Consider the following 12,426-nt stretch of genomic DNA (forward strand, 5'->3'; position numbering starts at 1 on the left):
CCCCGCCCCCAATATCCCCAAAACGCAGAAAGTAATGCTGAACTTTAGGTGATGATTCTCTGATCACTGAACAGATCCAGGTGAACAAAGCACACAAGAGTTCATGGTCAGATTAACCTAATCATAAACTTCACTACAGAGATGAAAAAGGAACAAACTATTCCTAAATCAAAAGAGGAAGTTGTACAGAAGAAAAACATATCCCAGAAGAAATAGAAAGTTAAAACAAGATCAAATACATTGAATTTCTTACCTTGAGAAGAAAGGTTGAAGAGATACATTGAAAAGGAGAGGCTCAGACACTTTTAGAACAAAATGGGTATATTTCTATTGAACTACCTGATACAGAAGATAGTGTGGTATGGATGGATAGTATGAATGACAAATAATACAAATATATTTTATTTGAAATAAACAAAAATGCTTACACAGCATTCACTTGGAAACAAACTCTTGCTTGACTGTATTACTGAGCAAAGACAAAGCTGAAGCACAAACACCCTTCTTGTTTGACATGTATTTGGAGACAGGTAGGAAGACACTACTTGGTTTTAAAAAACTGACCTTCCCTTAAGGCCTGGTCATAGAAGTGTAAACAATGTAAATGAATCCACCATTACCAGTTGTCCTATCATATCTATGTCACCTGTGTATTCTGAGATGACACACATACCTGCCAATATACCTGTGAAGGGTTGCTATATCACAGTTACACTTTATTTCTTGGCAGGCAGGACTGAGGAAGAGTAATTTGGAACAAGTTTTACATCCTATTTAGAAAACACTAGTATTCCCTTAAATAACAGGTTACAGTAGAAAGATACTGCCTGGAAGTTACCTTTTCACTTTGGTTCATCTTAAGTTTTTGTGATTTACAGAGTTGATTCATTTGCTTATAGTACAATCCTGCCACAAAGTGTTAAAGCACAAGATACGTATTATTCCTTCAGCATCTGCATTTTCAAGTTTTATACTCTACTACATCCACAGTATGTCCGTAGTTCTTGGATACTTAAAAATAATACATGAATAAAACTCTTCTAAAAATGCAGATGTCTATAACTACAATGGTACTAAGTGGGAAGAAGACAATGAGGGAATGAAGAAAGCAAACATATTCCATGTGCAGGGAATGTGGTTCAAGTCTTTGGATTTAAAAATGAGTGCCCCCCAGAGAAGCTGGCTGTCATGGAATTTCCAGAAAACTTCCTTTGCCCCCAAATATGGACCTGAAAAGCCTCAATCCAAACTTTTGAAAACTATAGTTATGAGATGCTATAAATGATGATCAAAGCAGTCAGAGGGAGAAGGATGAATGTGTCTTCCATTTAGCTACGATTTGTAGCAGAGCCTCCTTGGCTGTTGGTGGATCAGTCAAAAGCACTGAAGTACCAGAAGTGCTTTGGAGCACAGGGTAAAAGTACTGAGCATATTATCTGTCTAAATCAGTAACAGGACTTCATGGCTAGGAAAATTTTCTAAAGAGTAAAATGACCCCAGAATAGATGGATCTTTCTTCAACACTAATTGTAGCAGAATTAACAAAAAGGAAAAAAAAAAAAAAAAAGATTTACAAGTAGATATAGTGATAACAGAAAAATACAAGGCAGAGAACACAAAAAGATGAAGTCAATGCTATAGGTTCAACAGTATTTCATGAGGCTAAAAAAATCTGTTAACTTTGAAAGCCCTAGCAAAATATCACTCTTGTTTATAAATCACTTATTTATCATATGACCACATGTTGAATCCTTTTCTTTCTACATACTGAAGAATCCTACAGTCAGCCTTTAAGCATTCTGCATTTCTTTGCCAATCTTGTAGCTGAGTATCTTGTTCCAGTCAATTTTGGTGCGGGTAACTGGAAGCTGCCGGCGCAAGGCCTTGAATGTGGTGTCTGACATTGTTTGGTAGTTTTCACTAATTGCAGTCTGCAACAGATAATTGAAGGTTAGTTACTTGAACAGAAATGGGTTGATTGTGAATAGGAAAGTAACTCATTATCAAAGGACACGCTTACATTACAAGAGTTAGACAGGATAGATTATATTATTTCTAGTGAGCTCCTCTTCAATTTCTGAAGTGAGCCAAGAAGACATCTATATTGCTTAAACTAGAGCTATGGTCTCTTCCAAACTTGAAACCTTAATTTCAAGCAAAATACCAGATTAAAAGGTCTGACTCAACAGCATAGGCATTCAAGTTAAAAGAGAGAAAGGTCTAACAAATATATCAACAGAAAAATATGGCACTAGGATCTAGAAAAATTAGTTCCAAGTCTTCTTACCTGATATTCATTTTCTGCACTCTCTATAATTTTAATAAACTCCTTGGCAGTTTGGACTTCATTCTAATGGAGACAGAGGAAGAAAAAAATGAATGAATTATTTGGTTCCTTGTTTATTGGTTGAGTACAGCAAAAGGGGTGCTCTGCTACTGAGCACAGCTCTTTTGCTGGGATTATAGGTGTGTGCCACTGAAGCAAGCAGTGCTTATATATTTAAAAATTCATTTTTGCTGGATACAGTGGCAACTCCAGAGGCTAAGGCAAAATGATCAGAACTGCAAGGCCAGTGTTGGCAACTTAGCAAAACCCTGCCTCAAAATAAAAATTTTGAAAATAAATACAAGGGGCTGGAGACTATCATGCTAAGTGAAATAAGCCAATACCAAAAAATGAAAGGCCAAGTGTTCTGATATGTGGATGCTGACTCACAACTGTGGTGGGGGGCGGGGGCAGAGGTTCACTGAATTGGAGGAGGAAGTGGGCTGGGAATAGAGGGAAGGGAGGAGAGTTAAGAATGGGAAAGACAGTAGAATAAATCGGACACAACTTTCCTATGTTCATATGAATATATGACCAGTGTAACTCCACATCATGTACAACCACATGAATGGGAAGTCATACTCCAGGTACGTATAAGTCAAAATACATTCTATTGTCATATATAACTAAACAAACAAACAAAACAACAACAAATAATGGATGGATTGCACTCCAGAGCAAAACAAAATTTTTAAAGTAAAAAAGACAAAAGTGAAAAAGACATTAAATATTGCATACTCACCGAAACAGTTACTAAATCTTGTACATCTTTATGACTAACCAACTGAACATTTCCATCTTCATAATAGTGAACCTGTGTGAGGAAGTATTTGATCAAGTTTATGTTTATGTTTAGTTCATATAGAATCCTATTACTTAATGCACAGATTCATGCTTTAGCAATTCTGAATAATTAACACAATCAATGATAATTCATAGTGGTATTAAAATAAAATTCACAGAATATTTAAGTTTAAGAATTCTTTCTTTTAATATTTATTTTTTAGTTGTAGTTGGACACAATATCTTTATTTTATTTATCTTTATGTGGTGCTGGGGATCGAACCCAGGGCTTCATACGTGCTAGGCGAGTGCTCTACCGCTGAGCCATAACCCCAGGCCAGTTTAAGAATTCTTTGGGCTTGATGGTGCATGCCTGTAATCTCAGTGACTTGAGAGGCTAATGCAAGAGGATGGAAAATTTGAGGCCAGTATTAGCAACTTAATGAGACCTTGTCTCAAAAATAAAAAGGGCTGGATATAGTTCATTGGTAAAGTGAACCTGAGTTCAATCTTGTACAAAAGAAAAAAGAAACAAAACCTCTTTCCTTACCAGATAAAATTTAAGTTCAAAATACATTTGTGTGGGGCTGTGGCTCAGTGGTAGTGTGCTCACCTAGCATGCATGAGGCACTGGATTCAATCCTCAGCACCACATAAAGAAAATAAAGTCCATCAACAACTAAAAAAATATTTAAAAACAAACAAAAACAGAAACAACAAAAAACATTTGTGTTTTTGATTCCAGGCACTGGGCCAGACATTATGACTACAAAGATAAATAAGATCCCACTTTAGAAATATTAAAAATAATAAAAAGCATGGAAAATTAGTTTCTTTCTGAAAACCAAGGAGTTTTAATGGATCCTAATACTTAATATGTGAGACATGGCCATACAAATATCATCAATATGCAGGAGGTACATAGATCTGACTGGCAGGAAAAACTTAATTGGGAGTTAAAAGGAAATCACTGAAAACCAAATATTTGATGGGAAATTACACTATAAAAATAAGTGTGACATAGGTCAGATGCAGTGGCACATTCTTGTAATCCCAGGAACTCTGAAGTGTGAGGCAGAAGGATCTTGAGTTCAAAGTCAGACTCAGCAATTTAGCAAGGCCCTAGGAAACTCAGCAAGACCCTGTCTCTAATAAAATAAATCACTGAATTGCTTAGAGCCTTCATTTTGCTGAGGCTGGCTTTGAACTCTAGATCCTCCTACCTCAGTCTTCTGAGCCACTGGGATTACAGGTATGTGCCACTGTGTCTTGCTAGGCCTAAATATCTTAATGTCTCTTTCAAATAATTTTCATTGTGACTTTTAAAAGATAATGAAGTAAGTCTTCTCCCAAAGTGTGACCAGACATTCTATATTAAAAAGTGTATATGTATAGGGCTGGGGATATAGCTTAGTTGGTGGAGTGCTTGCCTTGCATGTATAAGACCCTGGGTTCAATCCCCAGCACCCCCACCCCCAAACACACACACAAGTATAAAACAGGGCTGGGGTTGTGGCTCAGCAATAGAGAGCTTGCCTCACACGTGTGAGGCACTGAGTTCGCTCCTTAGCACCACATAAAAAAATAACCAGCAAACAGTATTCTCTACATAATTATCTTTATCAACCCAAAATAGAACTCTGTTTAACTACCTCCCCAGGAAGGCTTTTATTTCTACTCACTTCCATCCACCTCTTTGCATCTGCATATAATTTAGTACTTATTTTAATTCTAGAACAAAGACCAACTTGCATGTTTATTTTAAAATGTGAAGTTTTATTTATTTAGGCAGTGCTGGAGATTGAACCCAGGGTCTTATGCATATTAGGCAAGCACTGAGTCATACTCCCAAACCAAAAATGTAAACTTTTTACCATGATCAATGAACATGTTGGAATCTTACCTGAATCTTGAGTACTCCAACCACCTGGGCTGTAGGTGGTGTAATAGTGAACTTCCACTCTGATCTCCAACGACCATTCCTATTAAAACATACACATACAGTGCTGCAGAATTAGCAATAGGCACAAGAAAGAGGTGATTTACCACTGAGGCCAAAAAGTTGAAAAAAATTTTTGAGGAGTGGGGGAGGAGGGGACCAGTCATTTCCAATTTGATAAACCCAAGGATACTCAAACATAAGTCTGGAACCAAGTGGCCTGACCATAATCGTTTTCTAAATTATCTGGATTTCCACTTTTCCTTAGTTTGCTTTGAAGTGAACCATGCCCATTCTGTTCATGGTAGGTTCTTCTGAAAATGGACAGGCTGCTGAGTTACATAATCAACTCAAGTATTACTAACCCTTACCCAAGTAAAACTCAATAATTTCAACTGGGCACTTTATATTAATCATTTGTTCACACTCAATATAAAAGTAGTTTTTAAAAAGATATGGCTATAGAATCTAAGAATTGGAGCTGGGTGTGGTGACACACTCCTGTAATCTCAGTGACTCACAAGACTAAGACAGAAGGACTACAAGTTCAAGACTAGCCTCAGTATCTTTGTGAGACCCTGTCTCAAAACAAACAAAAATAACAAGAACTAGGATGTAGCTAGTGGTAAAGCACCCCTCGGTTCAATCCCACATATTGGGGAGAAAACAAAACAAAAAAACAAAACCCCCAAACCAAATTAGAATTGGAAGGAATCTAAATAATGTCTAAATTCATAGATGGTGAACTAAAATCTTGTAAGTAAAAAAATTTACCCTGCTGAGGCAGGAGAATCAGAAGTTCAAGGCTAGCCTCAGGAATTTAGCAAGACCCTCAGCAACCTAGTGAAACCCTGTCTCAAAAATAAAAAGGACTAGGATGTATGATAAATTAATAAATGCTGGGAGCAGCGAATGAATTATATAATCCTTGAGCTGTCCGGCAATGTCCCTCTTGGGAACTCTCTGCGCAAAGGCCTAGATTTGAGACTGCCCAGCTGCTGTGGTGATGCCCTGTTCAAAGGGAAATTCCATGCTAGCCAGGGACTTATCAGTTCTTAACCTTGGGTTCTAATGACAGCTGCCCACAGGTGAAGAATTATGGGCAAAAGCTGATAGTTCTAATTGGGCTGTTTATACCCTCCACTTTGGTTCTGTTAAGAACTTTAAGAAACTTTCTCACAACAAATCCTTTTGATGTTAAAACCTATATAATAAACATGCTGAACTGGTTCTGGGTTGTCCATCCCTCATCAGGGGATGGAGAACCATGGGGCCCCAGCTTTTTCTCTGTTTGTCTTGTTTCCATCTCCTCATCACCTGGTCTGGTATCTGAATTAACTGCTGTGCAGTTTTGCAGCAAAAAAAAAAAAAAAAAATTCTCAAAATAGATAAAAATTGCTGATTTCTCTACAAAATAATTAGATGCAAACAAGAGAGAATATCTATTTCTTACCAGAAGTTTTTAGGCTGAAACTGGTGGCTTTCAATACATGCAATAATAGTCTGTTGCCCATCTATAGTTTTAGCATAAACCTATTAGGGGAAAAAAAAAATCAGACTAGAAAAACACAATTAATCTAAATGACAGACAATACACATAAGCAGTGTGCTAAATCCTTGAGACAGATAGAATAAGCAAAACATAGCACTCACAACCAGATCCTGTTAAATTCTTTAAAAAAAAAATGTACATATATTTAGTTGTAGGTGGACACAATACCCTTATTTTATTTTTTTATGTGGTGCTGAGGATCGAACCCAGTGCCCTGCACATGCTAGGTGAGCACTCTACCTCTGAGCCACAACCCCAGCCCCAGATTCTGTTAAATTCTAACAGAGACAGAGGTACAATGAATAGAGGAAAATATTGCTCCCGGCTTAGAGTTTAATGGAGATGCCATTTAAGCTGAGCTTTACAAAGCAGATAAGATTCTGATAATCAGAGACTGAGAATAAAGACCAGTTAACAACTCAGGCATGAAATCAAGGATTTGTTAAGTGAATGGCAATTAGGTCATCAGGTTAGAGGGTATGTGTAAAGCAGACTAGTGGGAGACAGAATGGTAGATTTAGACCATACAGTAGTAGATATAAGTAAAAATGTTAGATTTCATTCTACAGGAAGCAGAAAGAGAGTAAAACAACATGACCAAAACTATTATTTTGGGAGAATATGACCAGCACTATTATTTTTGGAGAATGACCAATACTGTTATACAGGAAAAAAGGGAAGAAAAGCTGGAGGCTGGTTAGAAGACCACATAAATTAATTTAGGTCATAATCTAGGGTAGCATCAAATGGTAATGAAAAGGAAGGGTTGCAGACAGAATGCATAAGTTTAGCAATATATTGTAACTGAAGGGTTAAACAAACAAACAAACAAACAAACAAAAAAAAAAAAAAAAAAAAAAAAGGAAGGGCCAAAGTTATTTGTACATCTGGATGACTAGGAAGATGGTAGTATCAGTAACAAACTGGGAAATCTAGATGGAAATGTCTAGCCAGTAGTTACAGAAACACCAACTCTTCCTTATAGTAGAAATAAATGGAAACAATTACTAGGGAATGCAAAGAAGCCATCAAATTTTAGAGTTCACATAATATGTTTTCACATATTATTTTCTTTTTGCTCTAATAAAACTGGTAAAACAACAACAAAATAAAACAAAAGGCATGTTTATCATCCACAAAAGGTAAAGTTGAAGTTAGTTCATAGGTGTTTCTGTCCAAGGTCTCTTAAGAGAATAAGTGGTGAAGATAAATCCCAAACACATTGTTTTTCTAACACTAAGTCTGTGTTACTTTCCCTATATTTAGTGGGCTATGAACTTTCAAGAGTATTTTAAAAGTTTTGGGATATTAGAACATTAGAGACAAAGTAAAAAGAATTAATTGGTATTGATAATAGCAGTCTAAGCAAAAGATCATTTCTATTTTCTGGGCTCAGTATGAAACAGCAACAGAAGTCAAGGACCACAAAAATGGTCACTAGATCAAGTGATTCAGGAACCATTAATACTCTTAGAGAGCACTTTCTATAGGATGGAGACTAAAGTAAAACTCAAAGGCTCATAAGTGGATGAGTAATGAGGACATGGCACTATTAGGGGAAGAAGGCCCAATGATTTGGAGGGTAAGGAAGAAAACAAAGGAGAAACAGCAAGATGAAGAGAAACAACTTAGAGGAATTATCATGATTAAAGTTTTATCTCCATTAAGTACAGGAAAAATAAGAACATTTCTAAGTAATAAGAATGAGAAGAGAAAACAAAGTCATATGAAATTGTCTTAAAGTACACAGGATAGTATGAAACCAAGAGTAAGAACCTTTCTTTCTCAAATTCAAGTATAACGAAAAAGTTTTTCAGTGTGGAGGGAAGAGAAAAAGATCTTATGTGAGATTCACACCTAATAAAACATTGGGGATTAGATGCCCATCTAGGACAAATAAGAATTGTCTGGAAAATGCCACATAGAAAATGTGATAGGAAATAATGAGTTGAAATTACTAAAATAGATTACTAAGCAAGACAGCTAAAGATATAGAAAACTAGTGTATAGTAGACACCATTAGAAAAATTCCAGCACTGTGTTGCTCATTTGATATCTAAGAGAAGTGAAAAAAGACCCCTGAGGTTATTTGCCATTGAAACTCTCCAAATTAAGAATGGGGAATAACAAACTTTGAATAGGTAACAAATGACAAATTGAAAGTATATTTAGGATCGAACAGCCAATTTCTAAAAGGAAGTGTATCAAGTCTCCCACTGCAATACTGGGTTCCAAAAAGGAATTCTGTACTGGTATCCACCAAGATGGCTTTTCTCCTTTATTAAATAAATAAATAAATAAAATAATAATGTTATCTACCATTTAGGCAGGGCTTACTTTGTGCCACTGTTTTAAGCACTGTAAATGCATCATTAACTCATTTAATCTTCACATCAATACTATGTGGTAAGACCTATTTCCATTTCAAATGAGAAAACAGACATAGAACTATTAAGTCATTTACCTAAGGTCACACAGCTAGTTAGGTGACAGGGCTAAGACTCAAACCAGTTATTAAAGTTTAAATGTAAGTGCTCTTAACTTTCTATATTGCCATTTAACTCATCATCATCACATATTTAAAATAGTTTAGTTAATGTATTGTTTTTGAAAATTGCTTAGAGATTAGATTTTCAGCATTCTCATTAAAAAAAAAAAAAACCTGTTAGGTAATACATGTTAATTAGCTCAATTTAGCCATTCCACAGTGTATACATATTTCAAAACATCATGATTTTATTAATTGATATAAGTTTAAAATACAATAATAAAAAGTTATTAAACATTCTGAGGCTGGTGATAAAACTCAGCTGGTAGAGTTCTTGTTTCACATGCACAAAACCCTAGGTTCAATTCACAACACCACCAAAACAAACAAACAAACAAACAAATAAAAAATTAAACATTCTATACATATTTTTCTTGTCACAATATTATAAAGGGGAAATCACGTTAGAGCCAAATTTATCAGTTAGAGCCCAAGAGATAGTAAAAAATAAAAATAAAATTACTCTGGATTTCTAAAAGTGCTTATTTCAAAACAGTTTTGATTATCTAGTGAAAAATATCTTAACTATGCAGAAGTAGTTTTGTGTATAAATGCCTATGCCAAAAAGACACAAATGTGGACAATAGATCTCCCAACAATTTTAACATTTTTTCCTAAGTTAAAGTATTTAAAAACTTAATTTTTGATGTAAGGCAATTTTTTTCATAAGTAAATAAGATAAATATGAAATAGAACATATAGAAATTCAAAATTATTATGCATTGTGATTTTATAAAGAAAATTTTCAAGTATTTATACTCCTTTCAAAAATGATTTAGGGGGCTGGGGTTGTGGCTCAGTGGTAGAACGCTTGCCTAGCATGTGTGAGGCATTGGGTTCGATTCTCAGCAACACATATAAATGAATGAATGAATGAATGAATGAATAAAGGCCCACTGACAACTAAAAAATATTAAAAAAAAAAAAAAAAAAAGATTTAGGGAATAAAATACAGAGACCATAACTAAGAAAGAAGTGATGTTTGGTTGGCCAAAGTTCCCAAGCAATAAGGTAAATGTAAGAAATATAACACTCTGATAATGAAATAGGCAGACAGATACTTAACAGTACAGAAGCCGTTGGAATAATGATCTTTCACATAGGCTCTTAAAGCATTGTCACAGGATTCTCTCCAAGACTTCAAACCTCCCTCTACTTCCTCTGGTTGAGGGTCACTTGCTTCTTTCCGTAAGTGATCAAACTTAAAGGAAATTTTGTTTCTTGGATCTAAAAATCGGCTATTACCCAGGTCACCATGCTCTGTAATTAAGACCTTCCAAAGAAGAATTAAAATTATGAGTAACTATAAAAAATATAGTTATCACATTTTGCAAAACAAGTAAATAAAACTGAGGAAAGCAGTTTTTCATTAAGTCAAATTTCTCTTTCATATTGATTTTTCCAAGTCTCATTTTCATTCTTATGAAAATATTATATTTGATAAGTCAACTTTATCCTATAAATTGCCCCCCCTCCTAAACACCCATCATTTCTTGGTTTGTCTAATATTTATGTAAGTACTTTTGTACACTTAGGTATTCTTTTTTCTATATTTTATGAAAAATTTTCAGAGTCATTATACTCAACATTTAAAAATATATAAAGGTAAAAATCTCCTATTTCCCAAATAGCAAATTCCTAATTAAAGTAGCCTACATTTCAGTATGAATGCTTTTATTTCCCCATTGAATAAAAATGTCTCCTGTTATTCTTACCAAAAAGAATTAGAGACAGCTGGAAAACCTTTAAGATCTTTTGATTTTCTCTCTTCATATTAGGGGCAGCGCTCTCTTTCTCTCTCTCTCTCTCTGTTTTTTTTTTTTGGTCAAAGATAATAACTAGTATCAGCAGAAAGAGAAAAGAATTTCCTAATGTGTAGAATATTTTTAAAAACTTTGAAAAATCAAGACATAAATTTATTCAGCACTTAATTCATACATCAGCTTTGGTTTCTATCATCTCAACTACCTGTCAGGCATAGTCTATCTAATGGGCAATTATTACCTGATCTTCATATCCTTCTATCTTCACAGGTGTGAACTGGTCCATGTTATATTGGGCAAATGCACTGTTAAAAAAAAAAAAAATTTAAAGTACTATTAGTATCTCCGTTTACCAGTTGCACAAGCCAAAAACTTAGGAGTGATTGACTTTTCTCTTTCACATTTTACATCCAATCCATCAGTAAATCTTACAGGTTCTATGTGAATGTATATTCAGAATCTGACTCCTTCCCTCACCCACACTACTTCTACTCTAGTCCAAACACCTACTATCCATCCCTAAACTATTCTAATGCTCTTGCAAGTATTTGTCTTACTTCAGCCTCTGCCCTGATACATAGTGATTACAATAATCATAGCCAGTAATCATTTTAAAATTTAAGACTCATCATGTTTACTCTTATTAACATCCTATCTCACTTGGAGGAAAATTCACTCTTCAATGCAACCTACAATACCTTATTTATACCAGAAGTGCTGTGAATTATCAGGAAAAGGTTCTGGTGGTTAGAAACATAGGTGGAAATCCAGGAAAGGGTTAAATCTTACATCTATCCGAACTTCTTCAATTAATATAGAAGGTGATGATGATGATTACTGCAACATTTACTGAGCACTAACTATGAAGACTGCAGTCAAGAGATTGAAGCATTTCATTATAGAAATAAAACTGAACCCTTCATCTCTATAAGCAAGTAGTTGGGCTTAGAAAAATTCTTAAAAGAAAAGTTTTCCAAAAACCTACAGTCTGTAAGATGCGGAGTGTCTATACATATAAAATAAAGCTTTAATGTCAGTCGGTGCAATTAAAACATCTGAACTACCTACCAACTTCTTCTACTCAGTCTTAATTTTCAGAACTGTGAAAAAAGGCTTAAATTGTACTCATTCTTAAGTGGCACAGAACCCCCTAAGACTTCAGCAGTACTTTGACAAGAGAAATACAGAGTAGATTTAATTTGGGTAGCTCTCAGATATAAAACTAGGACCAATGTGGCAGGGAAATTGAAGAACTTGCTTTGTGAAATAGGGAATTCCTTATTACTAGAAGCATTCACACTGGATAACCATCCATTGAAGGATACAGATGAGATTCAGTGTATCTTTAATGTGTCTTATTTTTCTAAATAAATGTGTAACTAGAGTATCATTCATGATGACAATTACAGTGATGGTATGTAAATCATAGATACACAGAATATAGTCCCAAAATGAATTCCAAAGAAGCAGAACAGGGCAGGAGAAGATTGTTTCCTGTTTCCTGGGTAGCAGCTC

The 12,426-nt window shown here is 35.0% G+C and overlaps 1 protein-coding gene across 1 annotated transcript in view; it reads right to left on the bottom strand.

The window, feature by feature from the left end:
- Nucleotides 1-303: 303 nt before the first annotated feature.
- The window catches only part of CAPZA1 (capping actin protein of muscle Z-line subunit alpha 1), a 38,893-nt gene continuing 26,770 nt past the window's right edge, over nt 304-12,426 (bottom strand). The window contains exons 4-10 of the mRNA XM_081306132.1: nt 11,153-11,216; nt 10,215-10,421; nt 6,502-6,581; nt 5,013-5,091; nt 3,069-3,140; nt 2,288-2,350; nt 304-1,931 (exon numbers count right to left, since the gene is read on the bottom strand). Coding sequence (XP_081162258.1) covers nt 1,791-1,931; nt 2,288-2,350; nt 3,069-3,140; nt 5,013-5,091; nt 6,502-6,581; nt 10,215-10,421; nt 11,153-11,216 — 706 coding nt within the window. The 3' untranslated portion in view covers nt 304-1,790. The remainder of the gene's footprint in view (nt 1,932-2,287; nt 2,351-3,068; nt 3,141-5,012; nt 5,092-6,501; nt 6,582-10,214; nt 10,422-11,152; nt 11,217-12,426) is intronic.

This window comes from Spermophilus citellus, assembly GCF_964194105.1.
Source record: "Spermophilus citellus genome assembly, chromosome: 9".
Taxonomy (NCBI): Eukaryota; Metazoa; Chordata; class Mammalia; order Rodentia; family Sciuridae; genus Spermophilus; species Spermophilus citellus.